Raw genomic sequence first — 22,650 nt, 5'->3', positions numbered from 1 at the left:
GACAGTCCCATCCAGGAAGCGGACAGTCCCATCCAGGAAACAGAGTTAGAATAAAGAGAGCCTGACGGCTGCCTTCCTTCTGGTCTGGTTGTTCCAGTGCCTCAATTCTAGTCAGTCCTCCCAGAGAAGAGCGGCCTCTAAGGGCTCCTGGCACAGCTAACACACTGTCTGCAGTTACCCCCTTCCCCTGCTGCCTCCTCCTCCACAGTAAAGGGCACCATCATACCGTCCCTTCCCAAAGGCCACAAGGCAAGCTCATTTGTCATCCTTCTGACACCTGCTCATCAGGAAGTCCTCACAGTGCTCAGAACACAGCTCCAGCACGCCCCCTTCTCCCACAGCCACTGGCTCTGTCCTACCCCAACTGCCAGGGTAGGCACAGGTACTCCCCTGCTCCCTCCCGCTCCTGCTCTCCCACTACCTCACTCTCCCTCTGCACTCAGCAGCTGGTCCAACCCCACACACCTCATGGGCTGAGGATTAAATCTTGTCACACCACCCGCTTCCTGTGCTACACTGCAGCCACGTGGCTTCTCAAGGAAAAATTAACCTTCTCCACCTGGGCGTCCGTGCTTCCTGTTTTCTCTACTCAGACAGTGCCTCTCCAGGCCTCTCCACCCTCCCACCTCAGCTCCTGAGCTAGCTCGCTCTTAAAGGAAGCGCTCCAGTGCAAGCCATCGCTGATTTCCAAAGCTCTGGTCTGTTTTCCCCATCCCTCGGGCCACAGCTCTAAGTACTTTATTTGTCTATTGCCTGCTACCTCAGCCAGAACAGAAAGTCCTAGAGGACAGACAGGCCCACCACAGCACCGACACAAACACGGCAGGGGCTCAGTAACTATTTGTTGAGTTAAAATCCAATTTCTTAATCTTTCCTTCTGGAACTTTATACCTGTTTTGCAACTGGCATCTAGTTGATAGCTATTCTAGTTTATGTTTACAGAAAGGCAACACTCTCTGGGCTTTGCCTTTAATTTAGTATATTAGCCTGAGGAGAGCTCTTACCATATTGCTCATCGATAAATAGAATCTCAATTAGTAAGTCATGTGGCTTCGCTGAGTAGGATTTAATGAGCCTGAACACTCCTCTCCGAGTCCCAGTCTGTCTTAACTATTGGGTCATCTCAAGCTTCCATTTCTGTCTCTTCTCATCAGCTCTGTACATACCAGACACCCCAACAACACCTGGGTGTGTGTGTGCTAGGAACTGGGGGTACAAAGGCAGGAGAAGAATGAGCACATGTGACAAGGTGGCTTCTACCCCACAATGCTACATACTGCTGAAGCCCTAAAGCAGTGTTTCTCAACCTGTGCGTCACTACCCCTTTTGAGGAGGGGGTCAAATTTTCACAGTGGTCAAATATCAGATTCTTACATTACAATTCATAACAGTAATAAAATTACAGTTATGAAGTAGCAATGAAATAATTCATGGCTGGAGTCACCACAACATGAGAACTGTATTAAAGGGTGCAGCATTAGGAAGGTTAAGAAGCACTGGATTCACAGAGCCCTCCCCCACGCACAACCATTTGTATGACATCACACTGCCCAAACAGAAGCATGATGGTAGAAGTCTTCAACTAACAACAAACAGGCTGAGGATTGGCTCTCAGAGAAGGAACACTTACCTAGCATGTGCAAGGCTCTAGGTTCAACCCCAGCACTGCCACAACAAATGAACAAAACAAACACAAGCCAGCTTAGTAATGGAGAAGGCTCCGAGGAAGCGGACTGACTTGGCTTCTGCCAAGTGTTCCTAACACTAAGCTCCTAACCTATCCTGAGCTGTCCAGACAAGTCAGGCAGCCTCAGTAGGAGTGGGTGGGGTACGGTAAGCATATCCAGGGCAAGCCCAGGGAAGCCTCAGAGACTTGAGGACCTGGTCAACCAGCACCTTTCAGTCCATTAGCTAGCTACTGTTCTTGGCGGGGATCATTCAGCAGTGCACATAACTGGGAAATTCCCTCCCACGCTGCTTCATTCTGGGGGCAAACAGGATTTCTGCCTGTTTTCCAGGGAATACCTGGACAGTGAGCTGTGCCCATCCTGCTCACCTGACAGCAGAACAGGGCAGGGCAGCAGGGAAGAAATGTCACTGGTGGAAGGGAAGGGAGATGAAGGGACGGTGGTATGTGAACCACTCAGAGTCTGCCATGTGAGATGTAGGAGCAGCTCCGGCAGCTTCTGGGGTTGACAAGTTAGCTGAGGGGGTGGCATAAGTGACAGAATCTCACGATGGGGTCAAGGGGAAAACGGACCTGCACAGCCTGCCAACTACACCAGGTCAGTGGATACAGGCAGAGAGAGGCAATACTAGGGCAATGTCAGGAGTTTTGGCTCACCAGAGGCCACACTGAAGAAATGCTCAAACACCAAGGAGCAGGTACTCCCCCCTCCGCAAAGCCACAGTGTCAAGCCTCCTTGGGGAGGTAGAGGGAGGCAGGGAGACCCTAAACTGATCTGAGTTCAACATGGCTATAGATAAACTCCCAGAGTCGAGAAACCAAGGAGATTTAAGGTTATCTTGAAATACAGACAAACACAGCTATCCCTCTTGCATATTAACAGTCCCGCGTGAAAACACCGTGAACAAGACATGAGGGCCTCTGAGGGGCCCCCTGCCTCTGCTAACTCGCTATGGGGACTGTCCTGTCCCTCTGGCTGCTAGAGTGATGTTGTCCCTCCCTCACCTGCAGTCCTTCCAGCCCCGTTGACTTGAGTGACTGCCCAGCATCTGGAAACTGGTATGCTGGGGGTCGTGGGAGAGAGGGACACTGATGAGACATCTCTGGGCACCTGCCACTCAGAGACAGTTCCTGGGTTGCGATGGGACTGGAAGGAAGAGCTCAGTGGATGCTACCTGGGTCTGTCCAAGGCCCAGCACATAACCTAGCTGTGCTCCAGACACTCTCTCCAGCTCACTGTGTTTGTGCACCTCCTCCTGTCACACAGAACCTTAGCTAGCATAACAATCAGGTGTCAGCCGGGGATGGGGGAATTCTCAGGAGCTTTAAAAGGCAACTCTGCAGGCAATGAACCCAGCCGTGAACTCCAAGCACTTCACTGTGCTGCACAGGCCACCTTCCTTTTAAAGCTGTGACAGATGTTCTTTGAAGATGCTTTTAAAGCATATGCAGAAAGCACAGGATGAAAACCCCAAGGATGGCTGCATTCTACTTAGGGGCATTTCAATGCCACTTACTCACCAGGAAGCATTTAAGGAAGTACTCACTATATGCTAAGCAAAGGGCATAGGTACAGTGTCTTGCTAAGCAATATGTGACCTAGCTCCCAGAATTATAGTCTAGTGTGAGGAAGCAGGGCCTGCTCCCTGGAGCCTGGGGAGGAACAGTAGCAAGCTGTGCCTTCTGCATGCCTGGGAAGGCTTCCTGGGAGGAGGTGCATCCTAGCTGAACCCAGACAAGTAGGAATCAGACAAATGAAGGGGAGTGGCAGGTAGTGAGAAGGCCAGAGATTATACTGTCTGGGAAGCAGTGTCCAAGTTGGACCTCCACGTAGAACAAGGAGGAAGGCAGTGACAGGTGACTCTCCCAGATGAGCAGAGGCCAGTGCAGGATGCATCCAGGACCCTATCCCACTGTCTGTCTAACTCACTTAGCTGGACCTTTGCTTTGTAACACAGGAAGCCTTCTTCCAGCACAAGCTCCAGGCTGTATCCTGTCCCAGACTGAAGAACCCGAAAGGCTCCAGAGTGTGGGAAGTCCTCAGTGTGGCTTATCAGGACACGGAGCGTCCAAGCCATGCTGCCCAGGAATATCCAGATTTATGATTATTCTGGCCAACACCAAGGCCAAGATGATTATTCATTGTGTTCTGTCACTGTCTAGAGTGTCCCAGTTTGGACACTAAATATACGGCTCCTTTTTCTAGGGCCCTGCTCGACTCTCTGGCTTTGCCTGGCACCCTTCCTGCCATGCACTTAATCTTTAGGCCTCCCTAAGCTGCTTCCAGTTTCTCAGAGCTGCCAGCTCTCCCTGACCCCTGCCCTTCTGCTCTGGCCTCTCACCTACTATTCCCCTGCCTGAGGCAGTTTCTCCACCAAATCTTCACCCTGACCTTGGTCAGGTTATTTAAATCTTCTGTATGGATTTTCCTCATTAATCTCAGAAAACTGTTGTGCAGAGGAAAAGTAAAGACATTTCGGAGCCTACAGTAAGGCAATGCCTTGGCTGGCCTGTCTTTCAGCCCTCGTCCACCCTTCTAGTTCTAGCCTGGACAGCACCTCCTCCAGAAAGCCTCCCCAATCTCCCAACACAAGACTGGATGCTCTCCTGGCTACTACATGTGTCCCCTCCCATTCTGATGCCCGTTTGTCCACTATGATGCCTGTCATCTCCCATTAGCCCCAAAGCTCCTGAAAAGCAAAGACCTTGTTTGTTTTTATTTGATTCTTTGATTGAGACAGGACCCTAACATGTAACACTGGCTGGCCTAGAACTTGCTATGTAGATCAGACCACCCTCCTGTTTCTGCTCCTCAAGGCTAGCTCACAGGTACACAGTGCCATCCAGCAGGGCTCTTGCTAATCACAGGCTATTTAGCAGGTGTACAATACCCGACACACAGCAGGTATTTGTAACTTTTGTGAGGTGGGTAATGTCCTCACTCTTGATAATGAACAGTCACGTGTTTCACTCAAATAAAGTCAGCTTGGGACCTACACACCTGGGAAAACATGGTCAGTTTGATAAAAAGCTTGTCAACTTAGTTTATATTAAACTTTATTCTCTTAATTGGAACTGTCACTGGGGCTTGTATGACATTTTTCTAGTGTACACATGCAGCAAAGTGATATAGGTTGGATCACTTCTTGGCCTAAAAGTTCCTAAGTACTTCAGAAGTCAGCATCATTCAGTGCTTCTTTAGCGGCTGAACACTACATACACAGTAATGAAAACTGCCATTCTAAAATAAATTTGTATTCTACATTCTCTGGTGATTTCACACATGAGTACGGGTATTTGGATCATGTCCACCCCTGCAAGTCCTCTATTTGAAGCAGTTACTGCCCTTATCTTGTACTCATGTGGTTGGGCTTTTGTTCTGCCTGTTCACTCATTTCAGTGAGAGCCTTTAATCAATTTATATTCATTTTGCAATATAAGTCAACCATTCTCATATTTTTGAAGTAGAAAGGAAAGAAAAGGTAAGTATTAAATGGGTTTAATTGGATTTCTTAATACCAACCACATTGCACAGTTACTATGTCAATGACTTCCCATATTTCTACCTGCAATGGTTTGAATAAAAATGGCCCCCATGAGTCCATGGGGAGTGGCACTATTAGGAGGCATGGCCTTGCTGGAGTAGGTGTGGTGTTGTTGAAGGAAGTGTGTCACTGGGGGAGGGCTGTGAAGTCTCAGATGCTCAGGCCTGGCCAATGTTGCTGTCACTTCCTGCTGTCTTCAGATCCAGATGTAGAACTCTCAGCTCCCTCTCCAGCACCATGTCTGCCTGCATGGTGCTCTGCTTCCTGCCATGATGATAATGGACTAACCCTCTGAGCTGTAAGTCAGCCCCAATTAAATGTTTTCCTTTATAAGAGTTGCCATGGTAATAGAGACAGAAACCCTAACTTCAGGTCATAATCTCAGGATGCTTTACTAGGTTCTGACGACTGGCATAATGGCACTTTCAGGGACGAGATAAAGGAACATAATAACTGTTCTCAAATAAAAGGCAATGGGAAATGCACTGGGTCATGAGAAACACATGCAAATTTCTTACAGCTGTTTGGAAAAGCAGCATACATACTCAGAGTTGCCTAAGAGCAGAGTCCAAACCTGGTGCTGTACTAGTGGCAGGTTCACAATGATACCTGAGGCCATGTGCTTTTAGATGGGCTCAAAAACAATCAGTGTGTCAGACATTGAGGTGTGCTACCAAGAACACTCATGGGAGAGAGAAAGGTGCCACTAATGATAGGGAGGTGACTTGTGATTTGTGATATACAGGAAGGCCTCTCTGCCTCTGTAACATTGCAGTGGGAAGAAAGTGTGAGACTATGCTGCGTGAGTAGGAGTAGGTACACACACACACACACACACACACACCCTTCCCCAGAGACACCAGGAGTCATTTACAGCTGTCCTAAAATCTTATTGTATACTGTCTTTGAAGGGACACTGGTTTCTGAAGCCCAATAGTCTTTTGTACACAGGGGGATTTATGGGTAGCTTAGGAACCTTAGTCTGGGATCCACCTCACCACAAGATCTGTTGCGTGGTCTCAGAACGTAGAGGGAACACACATGCTTCATAATGGACAGACCTCTATGGTGGTCAGAGAGAACAAGAAGACACCTATAATTACATCATCCCATGTTTCTGGTACAGTTGAAGAAATTAGTGCAGACATCAAAGATGTGAAAGTTGTAGTAGCGAGTCTTACATATTACAGTACAATGAGCTTATGCTGGGAAGCCAGTGGACGGGGAATGGCTGCTGCTCACTGATTGGGTCATGCTGCCCATTGGAGCTCCAGCTCACACCAGAGCAGACCAACCCAGTCTTAGTGTTCAACACTCAGCTGCTAGCCTCCTATTAAACACAATTATCAGCCTTCATGTGACAGAGACAATGATCATACTATTACTGTTTTGCCTCAGAGCCATGCCAACTCTGCTACCTTCTTTTCTTTGTTTGTTCAACACAAGGTCTCACTCCATATTCCATGCTGGCCTCGCTCTCACAGCCGTTTACCTTGTCAACCTCCTGGGAACTAGGGTTATGGGGGCAGAGACACCATGCCAGTTTCTGCTGAGTCTTCTAAGGGCTGCACTTCCTTCCTTCCAATTCATAAAGCATCATGTTGGCCACTCCACTGATGGCATGATGTTACTCAGTGTGATGTTATTCAGTGTGTGCAGCCAGTAGCAGGTACTCCTGGAGCTATACGCACAGGGCCTGTCATGCCTGTGAAAGGTTTAGAGTATTCAGTGCTCTGGACAATGAGAAGACTGCTCTCCCCGAGTGAGAGACAAACTGAGCACCCTCTGTTGCCCAACACAAAGAAAGAATCACACCATCCACAGGCTGTCTGGGTTGTGGGTGGCACGGTGCACTGTTCTGCCGGCCACTGTCTGCTCTGAGTGAAGACCACAGCAAGGCGAGGCTCTGCAGCAAGTCAGGGCTACTAGACAAGCCACACTGATTGCTGAGCTGTGGAGCCCAGTGGAACCAGTGGACTGCAAGTGCTATCTGGAAGCTCTTCCTTCCCTGGTAGGAAATCACAGAGTGCTAGCCTGTCTTCACTGGGCCAAGGGCGTGCCTTGTGCCTTGATTACAATACACTTGAAAAACAACTCTTGGCTTGTAATGGGGCTCTGATAAGAGACTGACTACAGAACACCAAACAGCTGTGTCCCCTCACATTAGACTTTCATCCAAACTGCAGAGCGCAGAGATGAACACATACAGCAGCACCCCATTGTCAAGTTAGATTGGTTCACAGGACACAAGGTGAAGTCAGGTACTGAAAGCACCACAGGCAGGGTCAAAGGTGCCATGCTACAGCTTCCATTCCTTCAGCTTACACCCACAGATTCACGGCGAGCTCCTCGCTACAGCTAAGGGAGGGACAAGGACAGGTCTCTAAGTAAGCCTGCAAAGTGCTGCTCAGAAGTGAAGGGGCCAAATTATAGCCCCGCTCAGAGTGCCCTGAGCATCAGTAGAGAGTCCTCTCCTTAGACAGAGCTGCAGACAGTACATCTTCATATAGTACAAGGGGAAAGGTAAGATGCCTAAGAGAAATCAACAGGAACTCATGAGCAGTGACTGCAGGGTCCTCACCAGGGGCTTGGGAAGAAGAAGGGAAGATTAGTGACAAGAAGGTAGGTAGACAGAACTCTGAAGACATGTACTTGAGGCGAATACATCAGAACTCTATGATGCCTGCCAGAATGCATCCACTGTGGAGGAGGTACTCAGACATCAGTGAGAAAATTCTCTATTTAGTCAGAGGCAGTGGTCATTCAGTGGGCTATGGCTGAGAAACAGGGATGTTATGACCTTGAATTGCCCAGCCGGTAAAGCTTCAACAGCAGGAGCTTCCCTCATTGGGGTGACCATGAACAGGTGATCCTCTGACCATGAATGCTGACTGCCCAAACTGTTCAGGGTAGAGGATAACGCTGCACCTCAAGAGAGGAAAGCAGTTATCACCTGGTGCCAGGGCTGATTCACCTGGACCCCTCCCTCTCCTTGACTGCTCTCCCTGCCTGCAGTCTTGAGGACAAACCACACTGTCAGCGCGTTTACAGGTCTTTCCATGCCTCTCGAAGCACCCCATCTGCAGACTGCACAGCTCCATCCAGGAGACAGAAAGGAGCAAACACCTCCCAAGTCCTGTGCAGCCAAGTTTCAGTATCAAGACACAACAATGAGAATTTGAGAGAAGATCATCTTAACATCATTCAAAACACAAATGTTAAACTCCTGAACAAAACACTGGTATACCAAATCCAGAGATGAGCAAAAAAGAGAATATACCAGGCCAATTGAGGTTTTCCCAAGGAATTCAAGGTTGTTTAAATATTTATAAATCAATAAGTTATAGAATGAATAGTCTAGAGGAAAGAAATCTGTAGGTGTCAATATAGACGCTAAGTGTAGAAAATTTGAAATGCGGTCTTGATAAACTGTTAATAAACTAGTGAGGGGGACCTGCAAAAGCCTGCAGTGCATACCTCCTATGAGCTGGGGTTGACATCAACCTCTTGTAGATATGGACGAGGTCTTAGAAGCCCCTGGCCATGCTGTTACCAGTAGTGTGTGAAGGAGGTAGAGACAAACACAAAGGATATAGAGCTTGCGAGTGAAAATCTAAATCTGCCATTATTCACAGATGATGTGGTTTTCAATATGAGAAACTCAGAAGAATCTGTACACCGTTCAGTAAGGGGCTGGTTATAACAATCAATATACAAAAAATTAATTCCACTCATCTGTACCATCAACAAACAGAAAATGAAATCTATCAAAAGCATCTTCTTAGAATAACCATGAAAACAAAGGCACGTCTCAAGACTTGAGGCAATTCCTGAGGCGGTAGCCATTGTAAATTGAAACTACAGCAAACTGACAACTCATTAATATGCCTAGCAGATCTGACATCCTGGCACACAGTAGAGCACCAGGGAAAGCCCCCCCCCTCGTGAGATCACAGGGCTCCCTGGGGACCCGGGGTCCCACTGCTGACCAGCACCACCACCAAGTAAGTGGCAGGTGGCTATCCCAGAAAGACAATTCCACATTGGAAACAAAGTTTTACACTTTTTTAAGTTGAAAAATCATAATTGCATCACCTTACATGGACAACACACGCATGTCAAGCACACAGGACCAAATCTAGCTAAAATTACAAGACACCTGTATGTAAAAAATACAAATGCAGTAGGTAAGAACTAAGTGAATGGGATGATTTGCTGTTGTAAAGTCCTCATTTTTCCAACTTGATTAAAAATTTCAATACTGCGTCAGTTAAAACTCCAGTGGGATTTTTTTTTTTTTTTTTGGTTTTTTGAGACAGGGTTTCTCTGTAGCTTTGGTGCCTGTCCAGGAACTAGCTCTTGTAGACCAGGCTGGCCTCAAACTCACAGAGATCCGCCTGTCTCTGCCTCCCGAGTGCTGGGATTAAAGGCGTGCGCCACCACCGCCCGGCTTCCAGTGGGATTTTTAAGGGGCTCGTCAAGCTTTCATGCAGGAGAGTAGAGAGTGGGACCAGGGCGAAGGAAAGTCCATCAGGAGTTGCTATAAACATAGTGTCACAAAAGCCGTTCATTGTCAAAGTGCATTCCCACCCCGATGGCTCCTCACAGCCCATGAGCACATCTGTGTGCACATGAACGATGCCTTAGAGCGTGGGTGACACTGCAGGTTGCTGGGGGAAAGGACAGACTTTCCAACTAATGATTCTTGGGCAGCTGTCCATTTGTGGAGAAAAGAAGCTGAATTCCTACTTCAATCACACACCAGTTAATGATTTAACTGTGGAAAAATTTTTTAAAAATATCCTTTATAGAGTTATCTTTGTGCTTTCAGGACAAGGAAGACATTTCCCAAATTAGAGGAGACACAAAAGCACAGATCATAAAGAATAAAGTTCTTCCTCATTAAAATTCAGAACTTCTGCTTTGCAAACCCTCCATCTGAAGTGTAAAGAGCACCCGTGAGCTGCAGAACCACACATGAGATGGCAGGCTCGGCCTCCCGCCCAGATCCAGACTCCTACAGATCAATTAGGAAACAGACAAACAACCAAGCAGAAAAATGGCCAAGAGAGATGTGCAGATGCCTTACACAAGAAAACACGAGTGAGTCAGACTCACTCGTGGAATGTTTCTACACACAAAAATATGCTCAATTTCATTAAAAAAAAACAACTTAGAACAAATGAAAGACTGGCAACTTTTCAAACATGACAAGAGCAGGGGCTGCTGGGGACTTGTAGCAACTACATCTTTGGAAAATAATCTGGCATGCTAGGTGATCTCAAGGAGCTAATATCTAACTGACAAATAATTGGCTTGGAGAACTTCTTGTCCATGAAGTCCAGGAGTCTTGGGGCAATTTATGTGAGTTCATACAAGCCTAGGGTGTAATTAAAAACAAAACAGAAAACAAACAAGCAAGCATGCCACACAATGCCAGTGATGGCGTGTACCTGTCAGGGAACACTATGCAGCAGTGAAGAGGACGATGACCACACATGAGATGAATCCTCAGGGGCTAATACCAGGGGACGAAAAAAAGAAACACCCAGGACAAAAGGCAAGAAGGAAGGAACAGAATGGAAGGCCTGGCCAGAATAGCTTTCTTATTTTATTTTTGCCATGGGCTGAAGTTACCAAAATCAGAACATGGAAATCAGAACCATCTGTTGACAGGATAAGTAAGTGAACTGGACAGAAAGAAACTCAGAATAAAGTGTTTTGAAATCTGCATCAAATCACAGAAACAGAAATAAAAGTCTGCTTTGTTATAGTGGGAAGAAATGGTGCTACTTCACCATCATTTATATAATAGTAAAGTGCTGGTGTCGCCCCAAGAACATTAAGGGATTATTAAAGTGGCATTAGTTCAGTCTTAACCACTGCACAGAGAGGGGACCAGAAAGAGTGGTTTAACTCTTACTACTACTAAAGGTTACAGAACAATTTCAGAACAAGATCAAGGAGCTGAGAAGATGGATCAGTGAGTAAATGCTTGGTATGCAAGCATGAAGACATGAGTTTAGATCCCAGTACCCACATAAAAGCCAGGTGTCCCCACATCTGTCTGTGACTATAGCATTGTAGGGTAAGACAGGTGTACTGCAAGGGCTCACTGGCCAGCCAGATGAGCCAAAACAGCAAGCTCCAAGTTAAATGAGAGACCTTGTCTTAAAAAAAAAAATAAGGTAGAAAACATAGAGGAATACACCCAATGTGGACATCTGGACTCTTTGTGTGCATGCACAGACAAGTATGTACAAGCATATGAGTGTGTGTACACAGACACAGGATGAGTGAAACAGGCTAGTCCACAGCACTGCGAGATAACTGTCTGGACAAGCTGCTGTCTACAAACCGCTCACAAGCCCTTGAAATGAAGACGGACTACATAACTCAAGCCATGAAAATATAATGGGGTGAACATATCCTATGAACTTGGGGAAAACTGTCTTGTAGTGTGTATATTTAGTATTGTGTATGTGTGTAGTGTGTGGATGTTGAGCTCATGTCCTCGTGTGTGGAGACTTAAGGTTGATATCTAGTCTTTCCTCAATCTCTTGCCTTCTTTACTTCTATGTTTTTGTGTAAATTTTTAAGTCTAAAAATACAAATGGATGTGAGCATCCTGGCATGTATGTGGAGCTCAGAGGACAACCTGTGTGAGTCTATTCTCTCCTTCTGCCATATGGATTCCAGGGTCAAACTCCAGGCTGTCAGGCTTGGCAGTAAGCACCTTTACCAGTCTAGGCTGGGTGGCCAATGAGCATTAAGGATCCATCTATCTAAACCCCCTTTCCCTAAGGCTAGGATTATAAGAATGCACACACTATACCAGGTTTTTTTCTATTAAGTAATTTAATTTTTGAAATGTAACTGTATTTCTCCCTTCCCTCCCTCCAAACTGCCATGTACCATCACCCTACCCCTTATTCAATTTCTAACTCATGGCCTCTTTTTCTTTCATTGTTGATCTCTCTCTCTCTCTCTCTCTCTGTGTGTGTGTGTGTGTGTTCCTAAATACACAATTACTACCTGCTCGGTCTGTATAGCGTTACTTGGTACCACTTGGTACTGGATAACCAGCTGGTGTGCTCTTTAACTTTAGTGAAGACTGTGTCTCCTGCTCTCGGCATTCCTTAGTTACTTAGTCTAGGGCTGAGGCCTTATAAGCTTTCTCGCTTCCATATTAGCATGGCTATTGGTATTGTCCATGTTCGAGTCCTGTTTAGGCAGCCATGTTGGTGAGACTTCATTGGTGTAGTTTCTGACATTTTTAGGAGACATAATTTCCCAGCAAACCTCCTGCTCCTCTGGTTTTTTGTTTGTTTGTTTTTTTTTGTTTGTTTGTGTTTTTTGAGAAAGGGTTTCTCTGTGTAGCTTTGGAGCCTATCTTGGCACTAGCTCTTGTAGACCAGGCTGGCCTCGAACTCATGGATATCTGCCTGCCTCTGCCTCCTGAGTGCTGAGATTAAAGGCGTGCGCCACTACCACCCGGCTGCTCCTCTGGCTCTTAACAATCTTTCTGACCCTTCTTCTGTTATGATCCCTGAGTCTTAGGTGCAGGAGTTATGTTGTAGTTAGTACTGGTCTTCACAACTCTGCATTTTGATTGGTTGTGGTTTTCTGCAATGGTCTCCCTCAGTTGCAAAGAGAAGTTTCCTTGATGAGGGGTGAGAACACACTTAACTGTAGGTATGAAGATAGATATTTCTAATTTAGTGAGGAATTATGCTGTTCTAGTAAAATGGCAGTTGTAGGTTCTCCTCCAAGATCCATGACTTCAGTAGCCTTAGGAAGTTGGCTAGGTTTCTAGATCCAGGCACAATTTTCTTTTGGTTGAGTGGGCCTTAAGCCCAAGAGGAGAGCAACTGGTTACTGGCAAGACACGCATGCCACTTCTACACCCTTTGTAGTATTGTTCCATGCTGGCTGTTGATGGTTCACAGGCATCATAGCTGATTATTTCTCTCCTTTGGAAGATGCATGGTACCTTCTGATGCCATGAAAGCCAGGGCAGAGGCTTTCGGAGCAGATCCAGGTGAGGTTCTCTGGACTCTATGTCCAAAATGCATGGCAACTTCAGCAACAGGGATTTACCTTCTACCTCTGCGGGCAATCAAGGACAGCAGCAATAGGTTGTATGTTTTGGGATTCTCTTGGACAGCCCTAAACAACAACTCGAAAGAGGGCTTCTCATGCCTTGTTGGAGTTCTTGTTAGATAATCTACTCTATGCCAGGCTCTGGGGATCTGAATTCAGGTCTTTGTGTGTGTGAAACACATACTGGCTATGAAGGAAAAAAGTAAAATAGAAAACCTAAAACTTCTTTGAACACATCACTGAGAGTTGAAAGACAAGCCACAGCCTGGAAGAGATTTGCAACACAAATTATAGACATAAATTATATGTGCATATATATGTAATGCTACAAAATCAATTCAATGAACAACAAACAATACACATGACAAATGGGTTAATTATATAAATAGGCAAGCCACAGAGGAGGAAATAAAAACACCCAATCAATATGTGGAAGTATTCCAATTATACCAGCTATGTAATGCAACTTTCTTACAAGTGATAAAAATGTAAGGCTTGAAAATCTCAAGTGCTAGTGAGGGTGTGAGGGATGGGCTCGTGTGTACTGCAAGCTTGGATTGGCACTGATCTTTGAGGAGCTAACATAGCAATAATGAAAATGGGCAGATAATACAGCGTAGGAAAGCGTCTCTAAAACCTCCCTGAAGAACACTCACATATGTATACAAATTATTCGCCAAAGCCATAATTATGAGTGAAAAATATAAAACAGCAAAATGCCCACTATCAGGGGAATAATATATATACCCAGATATTATAGAAGATTAAGAAAAACCTCTGGATAGTGACCAACATGGAAGGACAATCAAATAGTATTCTTGTTTGTCTTTTTAAGATTTATTCTTATATATTTTAAGTGTGTGTGTATACTGAACTCTGATCTTTTAAAAGAATAGCAAGTGCTCTGAACAATGAACAATTTTTTCACCACTCCCCCACCAAAATGGTATTTTTTTATTGATATTTATTGAGCTCTACATTTTTCTCTGCTCCCCTCCCCCCTTCAATCCTCCCCAAGGTCCCCATGCTCCCAATTTACTCAGGCGATCTTGTCTTTTTCTACTTTCTATTTCCCATGTAGATTAGATCTATGTAACTCTCCCTTAGTGTCCGTATTGTTGTCTAAGTTCTCTGGGATTGTGGTTTGTAGGCTGGCTTTCTTTGCTTTATGTTTAAAAACCACCTATGAGTGAGTACATGTGATAATTGTCTTTTTGTGTCTGGGTTACCTCACTCAAAATAATATTTTCTAGTTCCATCCATTTTCCTGCAAAATTCAAGCTGTCATTATTTTTTTTGCTGTGTAGTACTCCATTGTGTAAATGTACCATATTTTTCTCATCCATTCTTCGATCAAGGGGCATTTGGGTTGTTTTCAGGTTCTGGCTATGACAAACAAAGCTGCTATGAATGTGGTTGAACACATGCCCATGTGGCACGGTTGAGCATCCTATGGATATATACCCAAAAGTGGTGTTACTGGGTCTTGCCAAAGTGGTATTCTTACATGCCACATAGTTTCAGGAAAAACTAAGGATTATGTTCTAAAACAAAATAAAGCTAGCTGCATATAATTCAAAATATATATGTATAAATACACAGAGAATGGTCTAGAAACATCCCACCAATTTGTTAACTGCTTACCCTTTAGAGCTAGATGACTGTGCTGGATAAAGATGGTCAGGATGCAGAGGGGTTTTATTTCCAATGGTTAAATGTCTTTAATGAGTATATCAATTTATTAGCTAGGCAGTTATAAAGCAAGTATAATTTATACCATAAATTTAAACCACAAATTTAAGAATCCTATAATAGAGGTATTAGGAAAGTCATGTGAGACCATACTGAAAGGAGAAATTAGTTAGCACACAGAAGGATTTTATAACAGTCATGACATTTTCTCTGGGCCTTGCTATTTGAATAGGATTTTGTCAAATATTTATAATGTGATAGAAAGCTGACAGACATTTTCCAAACACGCAAATGGGCACATAAATGTATATGCCAACGTGCATCCTACCCAATTTTTTTTTCTTTCAGTGTTGTATGAAATCCATGTATCCATAGAGAGATAGAGGTCTTCTCTCCTGTCTGGTGAGCTTGGGCAGGATTTTGCAACTGCCCGGATGAACAGAACATAATGGTAGCACAATGGCGTGGCTTCTGGGATCGATTATTCAGCTTCTACTGGGCAGAATATGCTCACCCTGGGAACCCGGTCACCATGCTGTGAGGAAGCTCTTGCTAGCCCACGTGGAAAGACCACTTAAATGGGCTCATGTGGAGAGGAACTGAGGCCCCCAGTGGATAGCCAGCAGCAATGGCCAGACACACGAGGGAGCCAGCCTTCAGAAGATTCCTGTCCTGGCCTTTGAGCTCCTCAGCTGAGGCTCTGACATCTATCTATCATGGAAGAGGCAAACCATCCCCCACTGTGCCTTGTCCTAGTTCCTGACCCAGAGAATCCATGAACATAATAAATGGTATTTACACCACAGAACTTAGACCAGCATGTCACCCTGGAACAAAGACAGTCTAAAGAAAAGGGACTACACACGGAATGTCGCAGAGTCCTGAGAGTACTGACTGTTTGGAGTAATGGGATCAGAAAGATAAGCTGGGATCAAACTATGGAAATTTCATATGACAATATGAAAAAATTAGATTTATCTCACTGGCAGCAGAGAGTTGTTGACAGTTGTGAAGCTGGGAAGTGAAATGCTAGGATCTGCATTTTAGCAAGCCAGGGAAAGGCTGGAGAAAAGAAAGACGTAAAAATAGGAAAAGGATCTAGGGAGATGGCTCAGTAGATAAAGTGCTTGTTGCACAGAAAAGCAGAGTAGGCGTGGAGCCTGACCACAACCCTAGCACTCAGGAGACAAAGACAGGATTCCAGGGCAAGCAGGCTAAAGAAACTAGTAGGAATTGGTGAGCTCTGGATTCAGTGAGAGAGCCTGACTCAGTAAACAAAGTAGAAAGCCACTGGGAATGACACCTGGCATTAACATCAAGTCTCTTCTATATATGGCATGTGCATACACTTGCACATACACATCCATACATGAACACACACACCCCACATACTCACATATTAAAAATAACAAGAAGAGCCCCTCTGGCTTAGATGGGTTCTGGCTAAGAAAAACAGTAGAGGCATTCCCTTGTGTAGCATGTTCTGTGGCTTCTCATCTTCAGGGTGGCCTCTGAAGCTATACTCAACTTCACTTGTGTTAAAGTGTTAGAGGGAAAAATATATTCATACAAAACCCCATATCTGCAGAACCAAAAGCAACCAAAGTGTCCTATAGTGGGCAAATCAATGATCTTATTCTATACTCAGGAGAAAGGAGGGATCCTGCCATGAGGAGAACTTTCCGTCAGGTAAGAACCTCAAAGAAGCCAATCTAAAGTAGGTGCTTATGCATGATTCCAGTGCGGCATTCTAAGAAAGGAAACACTATGCAGACAGTAAAAAGGTCAGTGGCTGACAGGACTGAGGGAGGCAGGGGTGAACAGTGGAGCACAGAGGGAGTGTGGGGCAAGGCTACATTGTATTGTGATAGTGGATGTATGCCATGCTAGTTAAGCTCACAGAATGTCCCGCACCAAGAGTGAACTGGGACAAAGCTACAGACTTAGAATGACCATTGCATCAACACAAGTCTGACTGTAAAAATTGTGGAGAGCGACAAGCTGGATGTGTTTTGCACAGGAGCAGAGACATGCTGCACTTTCCACTGAGTTCTGTGAATCTAAAACTGCTCTCAAAAAGAAAGTCTATATTTGAAATGCTACGAGGCAGAAATGTTAGATGATGTTAGAATACAAGAAAGTTTTCCTACTGCTCTGCCTTCAAGCTTTCGGACGTCGGCTGCCTGCTGTAAAGGATGTCACAGGAACACTAAGCAAGGCAGATGTGGTGGCATTCACCTTCAATCCCAGCACCCAGGCGGCAGAGACAGGTGGATCTGAGAGTTATTTCCAGGACAGCCTGGTCTACGTGGTGAATTATAGGCCAGCCAAAGCTATACAATGAGACAGTGTCTCAAAAATTAATTAATTAAAATTTAAATGTCAAGCAAATTGTCCCTGGATTATAGCCATTTATAGCAATTACCTGTGCAAATGCCATCCCACACACGTATTACCACAACCTCAAGTTTTGTTGCATTTATTAAAATATTCTTTAACTTCTCATAAGCGTTTAGAAGGAACCATTTATGAAGGTGCCCTTGTGCTAGTAAGGAAAGTGAGCCCACACTAACACACTGGGGGCCATGAGGAGCCACCTCTGTGAGACAGGACAGTACAATTGAGAGCCAGAAAAGCAGAGAGACAAGGTGAAGGGTACTGAGGACATCTAATGAAAGCTTTTGGGTCCAGTCCCAAGACACTCTAGCCCAAGGCCCTCTCAGGGTTTACAGAGGAAGTAACAGCCAGCGAAGATCTGAGGGCAAATGAACAAACTCACACATGGTTTTGTTTTTTGTTTTAATCAGCCTTCTAATTCTTCTGCTTCTTTTCTAATACTCCTGTCCTACTTCTAACTTCTCCTTGATTCTTCCTCTAGATTTTTTTCCTCTGGCTTCAAAACTCTTTTCCCCCAGGAACCTTGATGCAATAAAGAAATTACAAGGGGGGTTGGAGAGATGGCTCAGAGGGTAAGAGCACTGATTGTTCTTCCAGAGGTTCTGAGTTCAATTCCCACCAACCACATGGTGGCTCACAACCATCTGTAATGGGATCTGGCATCGTCTCTGGCGCAAGTGTATATATAATAAATATATAATTTTTTTAAAAAAAGAAATTACAAGGGCTACTTCTCATTGGTCATAAGCACATTCCTAGGGTAAGTGATAAGGAGTTGAGCCATTGCCATGGCAACACAAGGGTTTCAAGGTTTCAGCAGTAAAACTGTAACCAGATTTGGGCTGGGGGCACAGTGCCCAATAGCAAACTTTGAGACATGGGTCTTTTGTTAGAAGACTAGCAAGTGAAGAACTGGCATGCTTTTCTTAGGGTGCTTTGTGTAGCAACCTAGGTTGGACATCTGTGACTCCGACCTTGTGCACAGCTGTAAGGTTTTAAACTTATGCTCTATTTACAAAAAGCCTCTAGTCTAGCTTGAACTTGCTTTGAGGTGAAAGTGAGCTGTGTACAGTTGGCCTAAGCAAAAGAACAAGGCAGGCTTTTAAATGTCCACAGCCCTTGTGGGACAAATAGATCTAGTTATAAAGCATGTCCCAGCATATATTCTATACACCAAAATTATGTAACTAAATGAAAAGCCATCTTCCTAAACATCCACAGATATATGTGCCCATAAGATTGAGATGCAATCATGAGATTACATATACACATCACATGAAAATGCATGGCAGTAGGGAGATATCATAGCTGTTATTACACAAGGGAAATTACAGAGGAAAGCAACAGTTTTCAGAGTCAGTGGTCTGCAAGCCTTGCTGACAGGGTACCCATCAGGGAATACTTCCTCTGCTGGGCTGACATCTGAATTATCAATTGCTATATGATGTAATTGTGTCACAATAGCTCGTGATAAATGCTCCTGATAGATGTCTCATTCATATCTTGGTGAAGGATGGTCCACTCTACTTGCTGAGCAAACCTAGAGGAAAGCCTATTGCAGCCAGGATGCAGTGTGGTGTAGAGTGTGCACTTAGCATGTATGCCATGAGGCCTGGGCTCCATCTTCAGCTCCAAAGTATATCACAAACTGGGACTTCATGTAGAGCAGGGACTGGAGGGAATGGTTCAACCAGAGCCAGAACACAGGGTCCTGACAGCAGCAGAGCCTAGATGAGACCCAATATTGTCATTTATTGGAGGTGACTTTGGTGTCATTTTGTGTATTTATCCTGTGCCCTTTCCTTCAGGTTTTTTGAGACAGGGTTTTACACTGCAGTCTAGGTTGGCATGGATGTGGCTGGATTTAAGTTTGTGGCAATCCTTCTGTCTCACCATGCTGAGTGGCAGGATTGCAAATGTGAGCCACCACACCCAGATCTATACTGTGCCCTTTTCTAATGTCAATTATTCACAAGATGATTAAGTAAGCTGTGGCAATGAGGCTGGCTGTGCATTATGCGTATGCACATTTTCATTTAATGCCTGTTTTAGAAGGCGCTCCCTCATTAAACTTCATCAAAAATAAATTACACTAAAAACATACTAAAATTGGGCTGGAGAGATGGCTCAAGAGTTAAGAGCACTGGCTGCTCTTACAGAGGACACAGGCTCAATACCCAGCACCCACATGGTGTCTCACAGCTGTCTATAATGCCAGTTCCAGAGGATTTGCTACCCTCTTCTGACCTCCATGGCACAAAGGCACACATGTGGAACACAGACAAATATGTATGCAAAATACTCATACATATTAAAAAGTAATAAAAATAAATCTTTTTTTAAGAACAGAAAATTAGTTCTGCTCTCTAAAGCTTTCTAAAAAGTTCAAGGTTTACAGTTAATTTTTAGACAAAATGAAAAAGAAATGAAAGAAACAAAAGTCAGTGAAGCAAGTGACTGACAAACTGGGAGCCTAAGGCCATGGCTGGATAGATTTATTATACAGTCCTGTCCCGATTACCAGCAACAAACCAAGTCAATTGTTGCTATATTTCAAAATCAAACCTTATATTTGTGCAGACTTCCCTTCTAGCACATCTTACACGTGTTTCTGGAAAAACTTCTGTCCATAACCAAATTACCTGCATCCCAGAGGTTGCAGACTTCCGCTTCCCCTTCTGACATCCAGAAAGTAGGAGAGGTGATGGGAGGAGGTATTGCAGGCAAAAGTTGGTTAGGATACTCGTCATGCAATAATGTTAGGTCCTGACAGAAACAAGAAAGAATACATGCATTGAAAACCACAAGCTGCATCAGAGAGATGGTTCAGCTATTAAGGAAAGGCTGGAGCTGAGTTCCAGCATGTGCATCCAACAGTTTGCAACTGCCTGTCGCTCCAGCTCCAGGAGATCTGATGCCTCTGGCTTTGGAAGGCACTGCACTCACGTGCACATACCCAGACATATGATCAAAAGAAAATCGGGTGTGTTGGCTAGTTTTATGTCAACTTGATACAAGTTATAGTCACTGGAGAGGAGGGAGCCTCAATTGAGAACATGCTTCCATAAGATCAGGCTGTAGGCAACTCTGTGGGGCATTTTTAAAATCAGTGATTGATGGGGGAGGGCCCAGCCCATTGTGGGTGGAGCCATCCCTGGGCTGGTGGGTCCTGTCATCTCCTCCCCCACCCCTACCCCCGTTTATAAAAAAGCAGGCTGAGCAAGCCAGGTGGAGCAAGCCAATAAGTAGCATATCCCAAAGCCTCTGCCTCAGCTCCTGCCTCCAGGTTCCTGCCCTCAGTGCTTTGAAGATAACTATTACATGGAACTGTGAGTGAAATAAACTCTTTCTTCCTCAAGTGGCTTTAGGTCATGGTGTTTCATCATAGCAACAGTAACCCTAACTAGGACTTCATGTGTTTGGGATCTGACATGATTTCAGCCAGAGACACAGCATTTCTATCCCAGGCTCCTACAAATCTGTTTGGCCTGTCTGTTCTTTTGACATTTAAAGTGTGTTATATAAATGGGACCACACACTATGCAACCCTTTAGGACTGGCTCTTTTCATCTAGAGCAGTTCCCTGAGACTCACCCAAGCTGTTGTGTACACCAAAAGTTCCTTCCTCTTCCCTGCTGAGTGCACACCAGACACTTATGTTTAACCCATTCAAATACATCTGGTTCTTTTTAGATTTGGGCTGTTACAGACAAAATTTCTGGGTGCAGGTTTTTATATGCTATAAGTAAATTTCCATGTCTATGAGATATTATGGGTACCATTGTTGGGGTATATGGATGTGTATTCAGGTTTTGTTGTTTTTGAGACAAGATCTCACTATGTAGCCCTGGCGGGCCTAGAATTCACAGAGATCCATCTGCCTCTGCCTCCTGAGTTCGGGATTAACTGCACCCAGCACAGACACCTATTCAGTTGGTTTTAATTTTTTTAAAGATTTATTTATTGGGCTGGAGAGATGGCTCAGTGGTTAAGAGCATTACCTGCTCTTCCAAAGGTCCTGAGTTCAATTTCCGGCAACCACATAGTGGCTCACAACCATCTGTAATGAGGTCTGGTGCCCTCTTCTGGCCTGCAGACATACACACAGACAGAATATTGTATACATAATAAATAAATATATTTTTAAAAGATTTATTTATTTATTTATTTATTTATTTATTTAATTTATTGTGTATGAAAGTTTAGCCTGCATGTGTATCTATGAACCATTGTATCTCTTGTGCCAAATGAGGCCAGAAGAGGGTATTGAATCCCTTGGAACTGGACTTACAGGTGGTTGTGAACTGCCATTTGGGTGCTGAGAACCACACCTGGGTCCTCTACAAAAACAGGAAGTGTTTTTAACCACAAGCCCTATCTCCCCACAATGTATTCCATTTTATAAGATACTACCAGTTGTAGGGTGACTTCACCTTTTTAAATTCCTACCAGCAAAACAGGAGCAGTCTGATCCCTCCACATCCTAATCAGCATGTGGTACTGTCACTGTTTCTGGTTCAGCCATTCTGAGAGTTCACTGTGTGTGCCTCCAGGCTAACAATGCTGGCCATCTCTCCCAGCATCCCTTTACTATCCATATTTGCTGAAATAATATTCATTTTATTTGCCCACCATCTGGCTTCAAGTTTGCTAAATTCTTCCATAAATGGGTGCTGGACTCTATCAAATACATTACTCTATCAAGTGAAATTATCTTATGATTTTTCTTTAGCTTGCTAACAAGACAAATTACAAGAGCTCAGACTGACATGTCACCAACTCAAGTCAAGCCTATCAGACTATGAGAATCTCTTCTGTTTTGTATCTGTATCGTCTTTTTTTCCATGCAAAGGCTATAAAAGATAATGCAAACAGAGTGTATCCATGGTTACCTGTTGGATTTTGCAGACATTAAACTCATCATCATTTCAGAGCAAAAATACTAACATCACAGAAGAAAACCCCCAAATGAATGCAAGGTTCATTAATTTCATTTTATATTTTAGTAATTATGTTTTATAATGATACAGAGCTTTTCAGGTTCTCAACGGCAAAAATCTACACATAGTTGTGTGTGTGTGTGTGTTTAAATCTATGTCCTTCATTGATGAGAAAATGTGGTATCTGGTATCTGAATCTGGCTTATTTCACCATGATTTTCATGGCAGTTTTATTCATGATGAACAAAACTTGGAAGCAAGCTTTGGTAGATAAATGGGTGAATCA

The 22,650-nt window shown here is 44.4% G+C and overlaps 1 protein-coding gene and 1 pseudogene across 1 annotated transcript in view; one reads left to right on the top strand and one right to left on the bottom strand.

Moving 5' to 3' along the window:
* Nucleotides 1–3,792, top strand: part of LOC101992682 — an 18,739-nt pseudogene extending 14,947 nt beyond the window's left edge.
* Nucleotides 1–22,650, bottom strand: part of Enthd1 (ENTH domain containing 1) — a 105,113-nt gene that overhangs the window by 35,547 nt on the left and 46,916 nt on the right. The window contains exon 4 of the mRNA XM_005354174.1: nt 20,067–20,190. Within this exon, the coding sequence (XP_005354231.1) occupies nt 20,067–20,190 (124 nt within the window). The remainder of the gene's footprint in view (nt 1–20,066; nt 20,191–22,650) is intronic.

This window comes from Microtus ochrogaster, chromosome 15, assembly GCF_000317375.1.
Source record: "Microtus ochrogaster isolate Prairie Vole_2 chromosome 15, MicOch1.0, whole genome shotgun sequence".
Classification (NCBI taxonomy): domain Eukaryota; kingdom Metazoa; phylum Chordata; class Mammalia; order Rodentia; family Cricetidae; genus Microtus; species Microtus ochrogaster.
Note: the sequence above shows the minus strand (reverse complement) of the source record. Positions and strands in the feature narration are given on the sequence as shown.